General features: G+C 42.1%; 1 protein-coding gene across 1 annotated transcript; it reads left to right on the top strand.

Moving 5' to 3' along the window:
* Window positions 1-5,839: 5,839 nt before the first annotated feature.
* Window positions 5,840-19,024, top strand: mydgf (myeloid-derived growth factor). The gene is made up of 6 exons (XM_080724372.1): window positions 5,840-6,072; window positions 7,186-7,236; window positions 8,971-9,032; window positions 12,549-12,630; window positions 16,914-16,986; window positions 17,880-19,024. Exons 1-6 carry the CDS (start codon window positions 5,911-5,913, stop codon window positions 17,957-17,959), a joined length of 510 nt encoding a protein of 169 aa, XP_080580498.1. The 5' UTR covers window positions 5,840-5,910; the 3' UTR covers window positions 17,960-19,024.
* Window positions 19,025-20,327: the final 1,303 nt, after the last annotated feature.

Genomic DNA, 20,327 nt, shown 5'->3' with positions numbered 1-20,327 from the left:
CCATTTGTGATCGCATAAGACTTAAGCAGGGACAAAGATTTGGCAACGGGATGAGTCTGGGATGTTTATGGGAAGTGTAGGCAGACAGGTGGGTGCTGAGGTCATGGAGTACAGTCTCTCGACTGTAGCTCTATACAGCATCTGTCTAAAAATGTGTTAAAGCCATTCAGCTCTCACATTGACTCAGCCGGTGAAGCAGACATACAATAGTCCAGCTCATTGCTCTGTCTGGGGAGGTGTGAGATGCTCTCTCCATCATGCGGCCAGTCAACACAGACTACACAGTCAAATCCTTGGCCTAACGTCTGATTTTCTTTATTATTTTTTCCAAATTTCAAAAAAATAAAATAAAAATCTAAAAAAAGGCTCACAATGCATCCCGATATGATCCGTTGTGAGCTTGTAGATCATCTATTTTCAAATAGTCAAAGTAAGAGGGCATAAGTGGTCGAGAGTGGAACTGAACTCTCTCACACTTACAAATCCATACATTAACGCTGATGATTTTTCTGTGAACCACAAGACCTTTTCCTTGAAAAGACTTGGGTGATTGTTTAGCATGGGTGTAGTAGGGCAGGAGAGAGGGGTCTACCAGCACCCCAATGACATGTTTTCGAAACCTGTTTTTTTTGGACCGTTATGATGTCTAGTTATGATTTCTGCTTGTTGCCGTCGCCAACTAATGTCCCATGGGGTTCATTTTTAACCTTTTCTCACAACTATTCCCGATCTGAACCATACAATGGTCATAACAGAAAATGCCATAACGCTTGATGTAAACAACCTACAGGGACAAATGAACACACTTTTCTATATGATTTTGACCCAGGGAATTCATTAAAGTGGTTATTTTTAACATTTATGCACATCTTGACCCTATTTCAGGACAGAAACGGTGAAAAATAACCCAAAAATGTTCAAAACACGTCTATACTTCTCTTTGTACAGATAAATTAAGGTGTATTCTTTTGATACCACAGGTTTTTTAGGACCCTTATGATGTCTAGTTATGATTTCTGCTTGTTGCCGTGGTCAACTAATGTCCCATGGGGTTCATTTTTAACCTTTTCTCACATATCCCCAATTAGTGTGGGGATTTAGGGGAGCAAATGCTAATTTCGTGCAATTTTGACTTAAAGCGCGAAATTTTGCACAGATGTAGCCCAGGGCTTGCTCTAATGATTTAGCTAGGGCGCCCGAGTCTGCGACCTTCGGGGTCGCCACAGCGGTCAAATCAAGTTGGGCTTCCATTGACTTTCTATACAGGAGGAAAATACCCAGAAAAAGATTTTTTTTCTGGGTATTTAAGGAGGATCTGAGGGGTCTAACTAGGGGTTTGTCATGATGCTGAATCCATTGCAGGCATTTGTTTTGCACAAAAAACATTCTGTGGGCTAGAAATGGCCTCAGAAAACAATACACGTATGGGTGAGTATTCATGTTAGTCGGAGGCCTTAGGGTTTTTTTTTCTTGTGCTAATCAGTCTAAAAGTTCAAAATTTTGCACAGATGTAGCTCAGGGCATGTTCTAATGATTTAGCTAGGGCGCCCGAGTCTGCGACCTTCGGGGTCGCCACAGCACCGACACAACTCTGAAAAGTGATGACTCATCACTTTTCATCACTAAAGTCGATGGGAGCCCAACTTGATTTGGCCGCTGTGGCAACCCCGAATGTCGCAGACTCGGGCGCCCTAGTTAAATCATTAGAGCATGCCCTGAGCTACATCTGTGCAAAATCTTGAACTTTTAGACTGATTAGCACGAGAAAAAAAAACCCTAAGGCCTCCGACTAACATGAATACTCACCCATACGTGTATTGTTTTCTAAGGCCATTTCTAGCCCACTGAATGTTTTTTGTGCAAAACAAATGCCTGCAATGGATTCAGCATCATGACAAACCCCTAGTTAGACCCCTCAGATCCTCCTTAAATACCCAGAAAAAAAATCTTTTTCTGGGTATTTTCCTCCTGTATAGAAAGTCAATGGAAGCCCAACTTGATTTGACCGCTGTGGAGACCCCGAAGGTCGCAGACTCGGGCGCCCTAGCTAAATCATTAGAGCAAGCCCTGGGCTACATCTGTGCAAAATTTCGCGCTTTAAGTCAAAATTGCACGAATTTAGCATTTGCTCCCCTAAATCCCCACACTAATTGGGGATATGTGAGAAAAGGTTAAAAATTAACCCCATGGGACATTAGTTGACCACGGCAACAAGCAGAAATCATAACTAGACATCATAAGGGTCCTAAAAAACCTGTGGTATCAAAAGAATACACCTTAATTCATCTGTACAAAGAGAAGTATAGACGTGTTTTGAACATTTTTGGGTTATTCTTCGCCGTTTCTGTCCTGAAATAGGGTCAAGATGTGCTTAAATGTAAAAAATAACCACTTTAATGAATTCCCTGGGTCAAAATCATATAGAAAAGTGTGTTCATTTGTCCCTGTAGGTTGTTTACATCAAGCGTTATGGCATTTTCTGTTATGACCATTGTATGGTTCAGATTGGGAATAGTTGTGAGAAAAGGTTAAAAATGAACCCCATGGGGTATTAGTTGGCGACGGCAACAAGCAGAAATCATAACTAGACATCATAACGGTCCAAAAAAAACAGGTTTCGAAAACATGTCATTGGGGTGCTGGTAGACCCCTCTCTCCTGCCCTACTAGTGAGGTTTAACACCTGTGTGCATTTTTTTGTTATACATTGAGAGGGGGCAGGCACGGCTACAGGTATTGGATAAGTGTCAGAGAGATTAGGTGAACTTCTCTCTGGGACATCACGTTACTGTGCTTTACTGTTATATATAGGCTATCCGTGTTACACTGGGTGCAAACCCACTCTGTAAGCCCTTTCTGTCATGCACTTATCCAAACATGACCTTTTTTATCGAGCCCACGTCATCTTTTGGGTGGAGAGCCCCAGAGGTTAGTTGCTGATGTGAATTTGATGTGTGACTGAGGGCCGGGTCTGTCAGAGAGAGCATCCACTGCCGGGGGAGTTTGCTCAGGGCAGGCTGACGTGCGTGCTAAGCCTCCGGAGCGTGCATGGTGGGCAGAGATGTGGGCGCCCCTGCCTGCCCCCCTGGATATGGCGGGGAGAAGAGAAATTCCACAGTTCCGCAGTTGGCCAGGACAGCCTGGCCGGAGACTGCTGAGATCAGCAGAACCATGGCTACAGCATCCTTATCACAGGCTGATTGTCTCTCATACGAGTCCAGAGGCCCAACTGTCTCAGACTCCCAGTCAACAAATTCCTAGAGCAGGGCTGTCCAAAGTGCGGCCCGAGGACACATTTTATATGGCCTGCAGCTTCATTCCTGAATTGTATTATAAACACCCATGACCCATTGACTGTGACCGTCAGGTCGCAAGTCAGTCACTATGAAAAGCTCCACTGGCTGTCAGTCAGTCTGTCTGTCTGTCTGTCTGTCTGTCCGTCCGTCACGTCATGTCACACTTTTGGCCCTACTGTTATCTCCGGCACGGTTGCCCCTATCCATGCCAAACTTTGCAAACACACTCCTTGGCTGCCAAACCACAACCTCCAGCCCCGATTTCTCACATGGCCCTCTTCTAGTGCCACCATGAGGCCGATTTCTGCAAAACACTTTTTTGTACACTGCTCCGTGCTCCTACAGATTTTGCCCTAAAATCACGCAAAGCGATACACAGTATCTCTAAAGTCATGTCATCAACATGGATCTGTCCCATTTCCCATATTCCCTCCTGATTGGGTACGACTGCCTTCTAAAGTTTGTGTATGCGACCTGACGGTGGCTTATCTCCCGATTAGGGAGTCTTACTGGTATTAAATATTGATGATGATAGTTAAATAAATTTGTTTAAATGCGATGCCTATACAGGTATATGTGACTTTGTTATGGTCCCAAGGTACATGCACGATATGATGAACTAGACGGCCCTTGGGTGTTTTAATATTTTCTAATGTGACCCCCTTTGAAAAAGGTTTGGACACCCCTGTCCTAGAGGCAACTGACTGGACCATTGTGACACATATCAGTCATTTTGTGAATCGTAGTTCTACATATGTTTGCCTAAAGCCGTTTATATACATGTCGTCATACCACTACCAAAATAGCAGATCTACAAGTTCACAACGTGTCACATCTGTGACATGTCGTGAGCTTGTAGATCTGCAATTTTCAGCGTGTATAGCAGTGTTGCATGATGGAGCATAAAGCCTATGTTTGTGACCTGTCCCCATTTGTCAAATAATTGAATGTCAAATTGATGTTGAATTTCAAAACAGAATGTGTTCTTGGAATATGGTCTGTGTTGACTTCAATCAATGGAAGATCTGTCGGTTCACAAAGTTTACAGTGACCATGAGTGTTTGTATGAAAATGTTGGATTAGAAAAAGGACAGAGTGTATTTCACGACTGTTGGGACTACATAGCTGAGTGTCTAGCCTCAGCACTACCCAGGCTTTTATTTTCATTCGCATTCTGAGTGTCTGACATCTCTAAAGAGGAAACCATGTTTACCTGGGCAGGACAAGCACTCCAGACCATTTACACATCATTACACGTTTAACAGGTGTTCTGTTTCAAACAGGGAATGTTTGAAATAGAATAATGTGTACTGCTTAATGGCCCCTGTACTTTTCCCCTCTGAGCTCCTGTGCAAACACCATAATAGTCTGTAGGCCATCAGAGTGCATGCACACTCATTTTGAAATGAGTGAAATCCTGTTATTCTATTATTTTTGGGCAAGGAAGTGGGTCTGGATAGGCGGGGAGGGGTATCCGGATGAGGCTGTGATGGAGGAGGAGGAAGATGGGAGCGGGGCCGGTGGAGAAGAGCAAAGAGAGTAGAAAGAGAAGGGAAGGGTTATTGAACTGAAAAACATGTTGTGGACAATGTTTTTTTGTTTTTTTGCAATGAAATTGTCTCATTTTTAAATATAAAATGACAAGAACAGAACTAAACCTGGCCTCCATGTTCTCTACACGCCAAACCATGTGGACATTGAGGATACAGTTAAGAGACTATGGAATGCATGCATCCACACCACAGTCCTAAGTCTCCAGTCTTCTGGCACCAAGTTTGTGTTTGGTTGGCTATATCCATGTTATTAAGGTTGTTTGTTTTCACGCTACAGTATTAGTTATGAGTCAACTAAAAGCTAACCCTAACCCTTTGTAATCATCATTTGGTTCTTCTGAACATGTATGGAGGAAGGATCTCACATTTGACCTCATTGCCTATAGGGTGGTGGACACTGCTTTACACTTGGAACTACAGGATGCTTATGTTGTATCGGCTGATATACTGGTCAACAGCCATAGAACGAGTATATGTTACTGGCCCAAGCAGCTAAACTTCATCTTGACAGATAAAAAGTGAACTTAAATTCACTCCATTTATATGAGTTTTTAAAAAAAAAAGGATCTCAATGTAAATAAGCTGTGTGCTTTCCTGAGCTCATCCTTTTAGTTGACTTTGTACCAGTGAACTGTACTGTCATGAAACTGTACCTTTCCCTATGCAAACTTCTAATAAATACTTCAATCAAAAATAGGTAGGCTTAGGCTATCTCCTTCTGGTTTAACTTAGACAAGGGCGACACCGTGCGGTTATAATGAGTAGTGTCATTATGAATAATATGAATTCTTCATAAATTATTTATGCTTTTCAGGCTAAAGAGGGTCGGAATTTAACCGAAATGTGTTGAGGTTACGAATTACCAGTAAAAGGGATAAAGAATCCGCACATTCCTGAATTTCTTGAACAGCAGTGCAGCAGAATGCAGACTTGAGTGAGTCGCTCCTTCCTTGTGTTGTGTCTGGTGACGACACTCACAGTCGACCGACTGTCTGTCATCCATATATCTGGCAAGCCGACGGTGCCTGGTGGTGTCAAATTAGTCCTACAAACCGAGGAAGGATGGCGCTTGAAATTAACTTCCACGCTCACAATGTGGCCTCCCTCTTTGTACTGACCGTCATATCGATATTTGCTTTGGCAAATGCTTCTGCGGAGCAAACGAAAACGGTGGAATTCAACGTTAAACCAGGAGGAGTGGTGCACACCTTCGCTGAGGGAATAGTAAGTGTTTCTGTCTCTGTTATTATGTCATTCAGGGTTTTCAATGATTTAAAAGAACCGATAAGCCTAACCACCCTAACCCCAACCCTATTCATACTTCTTAACTCACACATCCGAACGTAACTGTCTAAAAGCTACACTTCAAGAATGGCAAATGATAGCTCTGCATGGTGTCTGCTGCTAGGTAAATGACTCGAAATTACAAATACAATGGCAAACGTCAATTAAATCGTCTGTTAATAGCTTAATTGCTGCAGCAAAAACGTGTGATTTAGTTAGATATAGATATTTAAATCGGCCGTGCTCAGTATGAATAAATGCTGTGGTCGCGGTTTGATGAGGAAAGGAGCAGAACCTTTGAGAGGCTGACACGTCGTTGCCAGAGTGCCACAAGGACGCCTTTCATTGGTCCAGAGCAGAGCCTTGTATGAGAGAGTCGCGTCACCTCCGTTCACTTCATGGTGCCAGGTCTTCTACATACACATCTATTGGCGAATAGTGACAAAGCGCGAACCGGAATTTGCAGAATTGCATTGGAGTCTATGAGGAAAAATTGACATTTCGAGTTACATGAACGACGTGACCGGCACTGTTTCTGCCATCAGGTAAGGCTCCATTGGCAGAACTCTCTATACAAGGCTCTGGTCCAGAGTGCCACAGGGACGCCGTTCATTGGTCCAGAGGACTAAAGGGCCTGATATACTTCTTTGCACGCGGTGTCGCGCGTCGAAAACGGCAGATCTACAAGCTCTAAAAGCGTCGCTGCACCGCTTGTGAGCTTGTAGATCAATGCGCGACACCAAGTATAATAATTCACCCCTTAACAAAGTTTAGCATGCTGTTATGTAAGTGACAGAATTGTTGAATGATTGACCATTTATTATCCTGTAAATACAGAACCTGCCTTGGTTTTCAGATGGCAATTAAATATATTGCCCATACACCACAGATTATCAGCCACAGATAGGATATATTTCCACTGTGTCCCTTACCTTTTAAATAATTATAACTCCTGAGTCCTGGCTAATGGTCTACAACGCATTACACATTTATTATGCCATTGTTTAGAAATCCTTATCCTAATGGTGCTATGTGTTCTATTTCCTGTTACAGCAAGACTATGAGTGCTCATTCACATATGCATCACAAGGGGGAACCAATGAGGTATAAACTATCTTCTTTGTCACACACAACCACATTCTCTCCCATCAGAAAATGTTTAGCATGTCAACCAATCATTAGGCCTGTCACAATTTTTATTATTTGACATAATCACAATTATAATTGTTTCCATGTTGAAAAATGTTCATATATTTTCAAACATTTCAAAAATAGTGGAAATAGCAGATCTACAAGCTCACAACGTGTTGCATCGCTCAATTTCAATGTCATTTCTTTGTATATTTAGGTTATGTGTCATATCTGCCATGTGTAATTTCAAAGCCTACAAGCCAAACAGAAATATAATTGGTCAACAACAAAAACACAATTAAATCGTTAATCACAATTATTTGAGTGACAATTAATCGTCATATGTAAAACATTTTGACTTATTATTGTCTCCACCAGCCGAAGGCATGGGGGAGAGTATGTTTTCCCCTTCGTCCGTCCGTGTGTCCGTCCGTGCGTGCGTGCGTGCGTGCGTGCGTCCGTCCGTGTGTCCTCGCAGTTTGTGAGCAGCTAATCTCAGTCGCCATTGGCCCGGTCGCTGCCAAAGTGAGCACACACATTCCCTGGATGCCAATCTAGAACCTCTGCCCTAAATTTTTCTAATTGGCTTTTTCTAGCGCCACCTAGTGGCCGATGTTCGCAAGACACATTTCTGTGCACTACTCTTACAGATTTTGTCCAAAAATCCTACAAATCGGTAGGCAGTATCTCGACAGTCATGTGATCGACACGGATCTGTACGATTTTTCATATTCCATCCTGATTGGCTAAGATTGGCTTCCAAAGTTTGTAGGATTGAGCCGTTTGGAACAAAATGCCTCAAATCCCAAACGCAAAGTGCAATTATCATGAAATCGCGCACACACGTTCCCACTAGGTTGAAGAAGAAATGCCACTTCAAATTTTTGAAATCAGCCTCATGGTGGCGCTATAACAGGCCGATTTGTGGTTTTACCTATAACTCCACCGATCAGTTTCAAACTTTGTAAGCGCATTCCCTAGAGGCCAAGGAAAAACCCTTTCCCTGCATTTTTCACATTAGCCTTTTATAGCGCCACCAGGAGGCCGACTTATGTAAAACACAATTTTTCCTATTATTCCTTGAGATTTTATCCAAAAATCATGCAAATCGGTACACAGTATCTCTATAGTCATGTGATCAAGTCCGATCCATCTGATATTTCATATTCCATCCTAATTGGCTAATATTGGCTTCCAAAGTTTGCGGGATTGCTCAGTTTTTGAACAAAATGCTTCAAATCATCAACGCAGCTTGCGATTACCGTGAAATTTGCCACATGTTCCCACTATGTCAAGGAACAAATGCTACCCTTTTCATGTTGGCCTGTTATAGCGCCACCAGCAGGTAGACTTTAGCAAAACACATTTTTGGAACACAATGCCTCAAATCATGCATGCAGTGTCCGATTGCCATGAAAGGTCTAAGGTGAAGAACATATGCCAGCCTTTTTACATTGGCCTATTATACAGTAGCACCACCAGGACGCATGGCCTGGTGGAGACCTGTGCTCGGAAGAGCACTGCTTCTAGTTATTAGTATTCTTATTATTAGTGAATTAATATTGCTACAATGTCTACCGGAACACACATGATGTTATTCTGACACACCCATATAAGATATAACAATAAAGAAACCTTGTCACCTCGATGATGTGAATAATATCTTCACATCATGAGATAATAATTATGTTCTGTCATGTTGAACAGCAATGGCTGATGAGTGTGGGACTGAGTGACGATGACAGACTCTTCTCATGCTCTGTGTGGAGGTAAGATGTGGTGTTGTGTTACCCCCCCCCCACAAACACACACACACACACACACACACACACACATACACACACACACGTCTCTCTCACACACACACACACACACACACGTCTCTCTCACTCACACACACACACACACACACACACACGTCTCTCTCACACATGTCTCACACACACGCGTCTCTCACACACAAGTCTCTCTCACACACACACACACACACACACACACACACACACACACACGTCTCTCTCACACACACACACACACGTCTCTCTCACTCACACACACACACACACACACACACACACGTCTCTCTCACACATGTCTCACACACAAGTCTCTCTCACACATGTCTCACACACACGCGTCTCACACACACACACACACACACACACACACACACACACACACGTCTCTCTCACACACGTCTCACACACACACACACACACACACACACACACACACACACACACACACCTAGGTTACACGGTACAAGGTTGCATATAACTTATTCAGCACTTAAGCCCAGTGCCCACTGACCCAGACATCCAGTCGGGAGTCTCTCTCCATTCCGACATGTCGCCACTCCGAAATTGACTTCTAATTGTCGGAGTGGCGACACTCCCATAGGGGTTAAGTTTAGGTTTAGGGTTAGAGATAGGGTTAGTGTCGGAATGGAGACATGTCGGAAAGGAGACATGTCGGAGTGGCGGGATGTAACCCATCCAGTCTTACAAAATCTGTGCTCCTTTTTTCCAGTTCATTAATTATAGGATTATTACATTTCATTTATCTTTTGCCATAATCAAATCTCCATGTTGAAGCAATGTCATATTATTAGTGCGGTTGCCCCTGCAGGGCATCCATCATCCATCTTTCCCTTCCTAGATAAACTTTATTTTTCCGCACTACTCCTCCCAGTTTTGGTGGCGCGCACTTGGGCCATATGTCAAATCGACCGGCTTCATCAGAAATCGATTCCTTGCATTTTATTAAGAGATAAGTTACATAGTATAATTTATATACATTTATTTGTGAATACATTTTCTCCATTGACTTTAATTAAAATTTTAACTTTTCCCAAATATGGAAATGACTGACATCATAGACCACATGAGACTGGCACTATGTCCGTATATGGGCATTCCCATATATTGCTTAATATTGATGACATTAGGGATCTCCATATTGAGACTGACACAATATGTCCATATATGGGCATTCCCAGATATGGGCTTAATATATTGATGACATCAGGGATCTCCATATATGGGAATTCATTTGCAAGTGTGATTTGGGTCACGGCTAGCACACTTGCCATTTCCAATTGCATCTTTCTAGTTACTTGCGCAAGCAGAGCGCGCAAGTACTGCAATGGGCTGGGTATGTATGTCGGTGTCCTCTCTTGTTTAACACATTCCCCGCCATTTAACAATACCTTCGTACTCTCCCCTGCCTCTGTCTCCATAGACTTCCATGTAATTCATAGTGCACGGATCATGCACACCCATGCCTAGATAATGCACCACGTGTCTGCACATTGCTCACAGCTTTCAAACAAAAAAATCCGAATGGAAATCCGTTCAGGCATTCATGAGATAGCAGCCATTATGTTTTCCTAAAATGTAAACAAAGATGGCTGCCATGTTTGAAAGATGGGGTTGCTATGGGGGTTAAACATGCAATTTCGCGATTGCTATCATGCCTACTAAAGTTTTTGGGGTCCAAAATTTTTTTTGAAAAATTCTTTTTTTGATTTTTTTTTTTTTTTTTTTCCTTTTTTTTTTCTTTTTCTCGGGATTATCGGGCCTGGCGGGGAAAGACATTGAAATAATCTTGGGACTATCGGGCCTGGCATGCAATGAGTTAAGACCGTAGCCCAATCTGGGATCATTATCTCTGGCAACATCATCATTAACAGGCAATGAGGGATCAGCATTCTTGGTGATGTCCTGTTTTTTTTTTTTTTTTTTTTTTGGAAGTGGTGATGCCAGTGGTGAGCACACCGCACCCAGTGTTGGGAAAGTTCACTTTAAAAACGAACTAGTTCAAGTTCAAGTTCAGAACTTCAAAAATGAACTAGTTCATTTTTAGTTCATAAATCCCCATTATGAACTAAAGTTCATGGTTCCCCAAAATGAACTACATAGTTCTTTTTTAGTTCTTTTTTTAACCATATTTTTTTTATACTTTTGGCTATTCAAAAAAAAAAAAAAAAAGGAAAAAAAATATATATAAAGGTCTATATATATAAATGTTTAGACGTTGCTGCATGCTATTATTTGTCAAAATTATTGACTCAGCCCATATAGAACCACACACAGCAATAATTTCATCCAACTTAACATTGAGGTGCCCACAATATTTATGTGCCCACTGCCTAGTTCCCAGTCTTCCTGCACCCTTATTGTGAAGGGCTGAATGTAATAACCATGTTATTGTCTCATTGTGTGAAATATCATAATATTCAAAACAAATATTTGACTCCAATTGATTCCCCACACAGTATTGACTTGATATAGCAATAAAAAAATATATATATTACACAGCAGTTGTGGGAAAACTAAGACATTGTTCAAAAAACACAATTCCGATTTTGGTCATTTTGGAAATAGGGCAAAACATATATTTTTCTTCAATCTACTGTCTTGACACTCTAACCAAAATTGTTCTATAAAACATAATCTACAAATTGGAAGTGAAAGAAACTTTAACACACATTTGAAATGAAAACAAAAAATTACATGTACAAGGAACCCCACTAGAAAAAAAAACAAAAAATTACATGTACAAGGAACCCCACTAGAAGGCAGACGTTTCTAAACCGTGCACAGCATGTTTCCGCGTTGGTTAAAATAGCTGATCTACAAGCTCACGTTGTCTCGTGGATGCGACGCGTTGTGAGCTTGCAGATCAGCTATTTTCGCGTGCAACACACATAGGACAAAGTATAGTCAGTCAGGCTTGCGAGACGAGGAGGAGATTCACAGTGCATCAGCAGAGTGCAGACAGCACCGCATATCGGAACGTTCACGAGATGCAGTAGGCACTGCTGCGTGCTGCTGCGTGCAGTGCCTACTATTGGAGCATGTGAATGAAAAGAGAGACGAGAGGAGCAGAGGACAGATGACCGCGGAGGCGCGGACCGCCGCATGAACGGCCGACGAACGCCGACGAACGTCGTTCACGGGCGTCAGAATGACCGCGTTCGACAATATCGTTCATCAAGCGAAAACAATTACGTTCAGTTCACGTTCGCCCAAAATATGAACGTGTTCATGAACGATCGTTCTTTGAACGCGTTCGGGTACAACACTGACCGCACCCCATGGCGCGCTCTGCTTGTGCTCAAGTAGGCCACACGAGGCGCAAGTTGGCACCTTGACAGAGTGCATTTCTAGTTGATGTTGCAATGGGCGAGTTTTCAAATGTCAGATGTCGTGTGATACGTGTACAGTCAGTGTGGATGGAAATGAATGTTGACGATAGCAAATGCAATTTTTCTTATCTGCCAGGCCCCAGGGGAAGTCATACCTTTTCTTCACACAGTTCAAGGCTGAGCTGAAGGGAGCCAAGATTGAATATGCCAACGCATATGTAAGTACTGGGTAAAGGGAACAACATTGTTTTAAAGCTCTTATGCAAATATAGCCTACAACTGTGTATTACCTATAGGCTGTGCTTTGTCATATTTTACATCCATATGAGCAGACCTGGGCATTGTGCGGCCCGGGGGCCGTATGCGGCCCTTTGGTTCACTCTGACCGGCCCTTGTAGGGTTAATGGCAACTTACAAAATAAACACATTTTCAAATTTTCTAATAACAAGCAGTTGGTCAGACTGGTCACAATTAAGTCAAGACGACCTACCTTACCTTAACCATAAAAAATGACTAAAGTGACTAAAAAAAGAAAAGTCAATGCAGAATGCTGTGTTTTCAACACAAATTGGACTGCTAAGTATCCATTTACTGAAGTCGGAGGTAAAGCTGTGTGTTTTGTTTGCGGGGAGCACTGCCTTTTGGCCCGGCCCTCCACAATAATTTCTGTTGTTCATGTGGCCCCATGGAAAAAAATAATTGCCCACCCCTGCATATGAGTGTGTGCCTCTGACAACTGCTGCTGTGGAGGCGTGCATTCAGATGGCAATTTTAGTTTTTTTTTCCCCTCTGTGAAATGAAAGTTTAGGCTACACTCACACTGCTCAAGTCTCTTGACTGACTGACTGTGAAGTAGATTTGAACTGTGTAATGTTTGAAGTCTGCTACTTGCCCACCGTTTTACACTAAAGGCCTGACCATACTTTATGGTAGAAAAGGTCCTTTTCTACCATAAAATGATATCCCTCGGGACTTCTGAAAAGCATTGGACCGAACGAGAGTTCGGAAATTTGCACATCGGAAAACACAACTCACCGAACATTTCGGTCGAAGTATGGAGAGGCCTTAAGACAGCACTGGTCATGGAGTTTTCAGCCTTAGAATCCATTAAAAAACACAAGAGTTGTGGGCACCAATTAGTATATCCTTGATTGGCCACATAGTTCCACAGATACATTATTTATCAGTTTCAGCATTTATGTCCCTCCTTACAACAAGGCCAGCAGAATGTAGAAACAAGTACATTATCATAAACCTGCTCCTTGTCTTAACCACTTTCTGCCTGGTATTCCTAATTTGAGCACACCATTACAGGTAGAGCCGACCAATATATCGGTCAAACCGATATATCGGTCGTTTTTGGACCCCGATGACTGTATCGGACATCGGTCATTATCTCTCCGATGTATCGGTCGTTTTTATAAGAAATATTAGACCACCATGATGACATTTAGCTACTCAGACCCAAAACGTAAAATATATTGTCGTTGCCCGTAAGGATCCATTGGGTTTCATTTTACACTCATGAGTTAAAGATCTTATAAAGGGTCCATTTGGTTACCAAATCTCCATCATTTTGCTGGGGACCACCTGGAAACCCATCAAGGACCACTGGTGGTCCCCGAACCATTGGTAAAAAAAGGGATTTTTTTTTTGAAGGTAAGTTTTTGAAATTTAGGCTATTAATTATTATTTTATATTATTACATAACATCGGTTAAATATTATTACATAACATCGGCAATCGGTGGTCAAGCACTCTCCATCGGCAAACATCGGCAAAAATGATGGCATCGGTCGTCCTAATTATAGGTAAACATTTTTGAGTGGTGCTAACCTCTCCTACATCTGGCTTTGTCCCATGTCCCACCCCATCCGACACTGGCCAAGCTTCACAGTACGCTCAATAAAATTAACTCGGAGATAGCACAGCTCACCTCACTAGATTTTTGCAGAGTAGATCTGCTATCTTCGCCATGCGACATTGTCGTATGATGAGGTACAACATAAGACTCAAGGACATAGTTTTAGGGCCTACCTAATAAACACCTTGATGCGGCGTAGTTTTGCTTTCGAAAAATTCGTTTGGTATATGCATCTTTTAGTCCAACTCGTAGCGACTGGCAAGACTACACGAGGCTTCTCGAGCATTTTAATAGTGATTGGGGAAACAAACGAGGGGAACTAAATCAAAGCGACGCCGCTTCTTCTAGTGGTTTCCGCGCTTTAGGCGGAAACCAAACGGTCTGTTGTGAACGAACACCAGGATTTCTCCCCAGAAAGACTGGTAGGCGAGGTTAGGTATAAAATAGGGCTAAAGTGGTTTATGTATGTTTTATAATATTATAATTTATATCTGCAAAGTAACTAAAGTTTTCAAATAATTGTTGTGGAGTAAAAGTACTATATTAGGATCCACGGTGTAGTGGAGTAGAAGTAAAGGTTTTGGAAACTGGAAATACTCAAGTAAAGTACAAATACTTCAAGTGTACTTGACAGTACTTGAGTAAATGTACTTAGTTACTTTACACCACTGCAGTGCTAGCTTTTATTTTTGGTTGAGCGGCTGTAGTGATGTTTAACAAATAACTTGTAGTTGTACCATACTGCCCAATGAAGTCTATCAGTAATAGCGGTAAATGTGAAATGTAATTACAAAATGATTCCATGGTATTGCCTCCATAGGAACAACACTTGCGGTTCCATCTCATCCCTAAATCCAAAATAAGTTTTAAGGATTACAATTTTCACACTGCAAAACTCTTGGAAAAACCAAAGTAAATCACAGCAAGTTAGCAAATATTTCTGCTTCGTATGCAAGCAATAAATCATCCACTACTGTGCCAACAATTCCATTGACACCACAAGAGATACACTTTATAAGTAACTAAAGCCCCCTTTCTCAGTTGCTTTACTAGGCGAGTACATTACTTTCTACCGCAGCAGAGCCCATACGAGGTGGTCTCAGAGGGACGGATAGATTTGATGGTGACTGCTGACTGCGGTTCGGCTGGCACACAAATGAAGTTAATTAAAAACAGAATGTACATGTCTCTAGATCTGCAATTCCCAACCTTTGGGCCACGAGGGTATTGCAAGGGGGCATCCAAATAATTGGCAAAACATGTAAGATTTTAATGATAACGTCATTTATTAAGAAAAGAAAAGTAACAAAATGTCATTGTGTGTCTTGAAACGTTTCGATCCTTTCTGGGTCTTCTTGAGGTTGATCCCCAGAACGGATGGAAACATTTCAAATAAAAATGTTTTACAGAGGATTAAAACAAGATTTGCAAGCCTTCCTTGTATAAAACGGAACTACTGTGGTTTGCAGTTTGGCTCGGTACCCGGATAGGGGGATGTGTGACTGTGTACAATTGATCACAAACAGTACATTTTATTCCCAAAGGCTGAGAGCATTGTGTGTTGTACAACAAGTCTTTTATTTCCATCCTTCAATTCCTACATCATGTTGAGACCCAGGCACCTAAGTAAACTGAACTGGAACATCAAATAGTCTGTTTGATGATGACAACTTAATGTTGTAAAAGGTGTTAATCCACCACGAGGTATTTGGCAGCAAAGTGTGTGCAGTACTGCACAATGGCACTGAAATGTGCAACCTCCGTTTCCCCTTTTTGTTCTAGACACTTGAATCCCACTGCTGAGTCTCTCCACCCCCCTTCCCCACCAATTACTACAGAATATCTCCATGGAAACCTGTAATCACCTAATTGCAATCCTGTGCCTTTTTTAGAGCAATTGTCCACTGGTGGTGACTGTTCTTGCTAAATCACAGCTTTGATAATCACAGGCATTCAGTCAAAGCAACCATACAACCGTTTTATTCCCCTTCTCACCTTCGTTTTACTATGAGCATATATTCTCCCCTGGAATATTCATTAGGCTTGGTGGCAGATCATGAAAGGTTCACGAAAGCAGAATGTCTAAGCACAGTCACGTTATTTATTCACTCGCTGGCAGTGGTACATAACGTCAGTGTGGTGGTTTCGGTAAAGCACGGTAAACCTTGACATGCCTCCGTCCTCGGTCAGGACAGCTCTTGACACCTTGTCATCCGTCCAGAGTACCCATCCCTCTTCCATTCCAGCGCCGTGCCCTGCAAGGAGACACAAACACACGGAGAGCAACTTCTCTAAGTGATGGGATAAAAATAACTCTCCTTGCCAGTCTCTGCAGTCTGCACACACACACACATGCGTACAGTACACACACGCTCAGCATCTCCTTGACCTTGTCTCAACCCACGCACACACACACACGTCTGTTGGAATCAAATTGTCTCCTTGAGTGCCGCCTCTTAATGTTTTTCTTTTTCTCGTTTTTTTTCCTCCCCCTCCTTCCTGTCCTTCTGTGTCCCCCATCACCCCCTGCTGTGTGTGTGTGTGTGTGTGTGTGTGTGTGTGTGTGTGTGTGTGTGTGTGTGTGTGTGTGTGTGTGCGTGTGCGCGTGCGCGTGTGCGTGCGCGTGCGCTCTATAGTCACAGACGGCGGTGGGAGGACAAAGCGATGTGCCTTTGAAGCCGGAGGAGTTTTCAGTAGGAGACTCTACAGGTGAATTGACTGACTCTCCTGTTGACATAGCTCTCAATCACTCGTCAGCATCACCTGTCACTGTATTCTCTAGTACTGCCTCCCTTGTCGCTCTTATAGCTCCATCTCCTGCTTCTTGTTCGCGTCACCTGCTTTCTACCCTCTTCCTCTGTTTCTCGCTCTCGCTCATAAGGATTGTTGTCACTCACCCCTATTGTGGCAGTCGTTTTGTACTAGAGCTACAAATGATAGCACCCACCATTTTCATTCCGAGGGGATTAACATAAATCGGAAGCTTTTACGAAGATTACTGTGTATTGAATGATAATCCCTGCATCAAGACAAGAGTAATCAAGTCTCTTCAAGACATATTTATGCTGACTAACTTTACTAGTCTAAACATCTATTTATCTGTCGCTCATAGTCAGGATTATTGTGTGTTAATTTCTCACTGGTTAAGCAAAAGCTTAACCCTTTCACATGCATCTTTGTTTTGGCTTACAATTTCTGTAAATCAATAATTAAAACATTTTCAATTGTTGGAAATGTCCATAGAACCTTGTTACCATTGCAGTGTTTGGAATAACTCCACAAGATATGCATCTCTGTTTCCAAAATATAGGCCTTCTATTTGACTTAAATGGAAATACATTTTGTTCCAGCTTTTAAAATTAGACCATAATACAATCTGTATCATTTAACATTAAAGATAATTTGCTAAACTGCAACTGGGTGTGCTCAGAAATTCTATGCTATTTGGCTTTCTATGCTTTTTTAACCTACTGTATAGAGACAGGATACCGCTGATATTATAGCCTTATCATTATAATATCGACCTTGTTGTATATTGTATATCCTATTTACTTGTCTATTACTGAACTTAAAACCTTATTTGTTTTTATCTTTCTTTCTAGTTACCCAAATCGATGGAAAGTTCCGGGCTGAACTCTCAAAACTGACCGCCATTGGCCGGACACGACATACCGAGCTGTAGTTTGGAAGGAACCCTAACCTAACTTTGGTCGTATTGACCAATCAGAACATTTGAGGAAGCTCTGGGGTCAGGGGGCTCCATGCTCCACCTCAGTAGATGGAGGAATTGTGACGGAGAGCAATTCTTGTGCAGTGAACAGCCAGAGGTTGGATTGGAATGCTACTTTACTGTTGAATATTATCGGCACTTTGTCTTTTACAGAACATTAATTTCATGTTATGTTCTCTGTTAAAAAGAAATTTCACAATGAAACGGGGACTTGGAACACATTACAACGAGCCACAATGGTCCTAGCATAAATTATGCTGTAATACAAAGTGCTTTGATTATTGTTTATTAGTTTCTGAGGCTAAAAAAGCTTTGTTTTGGGGGAATCTATTATATTGTAGGACCGGGGAGAATGTACGCATAGAGGATTGATCTTGAAGCTGAGGACGTATAGCTAGAAATATTTAGTGTTGCGAGGGATTTATTCATCCTACGTTTATGCCAGGGGAAAGTGAGTAATCTCCATCAGCGTCATGTGTCCCTGAACAATTACGAATTTCATTCGCTTTCTTTTCTTTCCCGAGCTGCGGAATGATTAATACACTGTTGAGCAGATCATCACCACAGTCCCTGCCTTTATCTCTCTGCTTATCTCATTATCTGTTTATCTGCATCTCTTTCAACATGCTCTGGGGCAATCCATTGGAGCCCCATCATCATTCAATGCATAGATTCTCCTCACTTGAGAATGAAAAGTCTTGATACTGAATATAGTTTAGAATGGTTTGATTTAGGAGATGCACAGTATGGTGTCAGGGGGATAACGGCATGAATCCTACCAGTCGTCACCAAACTGCTACACCCCTTTGACTTGTGTAGATCTGGAGGGATATTAGACATGTGCCAGTAGTAGTAGTGAGCCAACATTACTGTCCTGAACATGGCCCTCTCGTGTGCCAGGTAAGATATTGCGACTGTCGGGCAGAAACCTCGTATCTCCAAGTTTCAAATTTGTATGTTTTTTCGCAAAGTAAAGCCCTGCTTCATCAGACAAGGCCGTCGCACAAATGTAGTGAAAACAGCCGATCTACAGCACACAACGCCTCGCGGTGCGAGGCGTTGTGTGCTTGTAGATCGGCTGTTTTCACTAGTGTAGTTCATTTTTCTTTTTAAATTATAAAAACGAACGGTTTTGGACGTAACAAGGTTTCCACCCGACAACGACGATACCCTTCATCTTACTCACATCGATCCAATTTCCTTAGATCCACACGAGTGTTCAGTTCAGAGGTATGAGTTCTGGAGGTTCGGTTTTCAGTTTGAATATTGTACTGATTGAAAGCTGTGTGGATGGATTGTCTGTGAGAAACATACCGTGTCTTGTCCGGGTGAAGAGTCTGCGGTCTGTCTAGAAGTGATCCTCAGCAGGGACAGTGTCGTCCCCCTCCTAGGCTCCCTCTGGGGTCACAACAGGAAATGCCACAACCAATTGGGAAGGGAAAGACACAAGATAGACAGCACGTTACACAATTTTCTGTTTTTTTTCCCCTCCTTTTTTTCTACTTGTGTTCTTTTATTCTGATTCATGATAATGTATGATGGATGTTTCAATAAAGTCATGTTGTCACTTGGCTATAATATGTATTGGGACGTTTTTTGTTTTGTCAGTCAGAATCTGATTTAACAGTTGCACACTTTTGTCGAGAGGAAACGTTAAAATAAGAAATCGAGTGCGAGCATAAAAAGGACCTAATATTCTGAGCACTGGCAGAGCGGGGTCACGTTGGGTAAGGTCCCTGACACGCGCGCCTCCATCAATCCACAATCATCTCAGTCCTGGTGCTAATGGACTGTAAATGAAACTGCTGCCTGTATTAGCCCAGTGGTTTCTCAACCATTTCAAGCCGCGACCCCCAAAATATTCTATTTTGTATAACACGGTTCTATTGTGAAAATAGCAGATCTACATGCTCACAACGCAACATGTAGATCGGCTATTTTCACAATTTCTGCCTCTAATATTTGACAATTTGGCCAATGTTTAATTTGTCAATTCAGAGGTAAAACAAAAGGTCCTTAAAATTGTCACTTTAGAAATGTGCAGGTACCCTCTACACACTTAAACTTTATGTTGGTTTGTTTAGTGTTGAGAGAGAAAACAATGTTGCACATTAAGTCCTTACAAATAAAAGACCTGACCTACATACAAATGGTGATAAAATGTGCATTCCATCATCATGTATTACAAGGAAAGGATTTTGCAAATGTATACTAAAACTAAAACGTGACCACACAATGTCCCAGCAGATGGTTGGTTCCACAAGATAAGATGCTTCCATTGTTTCATATTGGGTTTGGTGGGGATAAAGGCTTTGCAGGG

This window comes from Nannobrachium achirus (assembly GCF_963921795.1).
Source record: "Nannobrachium achirus genome assembly, chromosome: 1".
In the NCBI taxonomy this organism is placed as follows: domain Eukaryota; kingdom Metazoa; phylum Chordata; class Actinopteri; order Myctophiformes; family Myctophidae; genus Nannobrachium; species Nannobrachium achirus.
This window is presented reverse-complemented; position numbering and strand designations above follow the sequence as displayed.

Coding starts and splice junctions, on each gene's coding strand:
- mydgf (XM_080724372.1), top strand. CDS start 5,911: ATGGCGCTTGAAATTAACTTCCACGCTCACAATGTGGCCTCCCTCTTT. Junction 9,033..12,548: donor TTCTCATGCTCTGTGTGGAG/GTAAGATGTGGT, acceptor CTTATCTGCCAG/GCCCCAGGGGAAGTCATACC. Junction 12,631..16,913: donor TTGAATATGCCAACGCATAT/GTAAGTACTGGG, acceptor TGCGCTCTATAG/TCACAGACGGCGGTGGGAGG.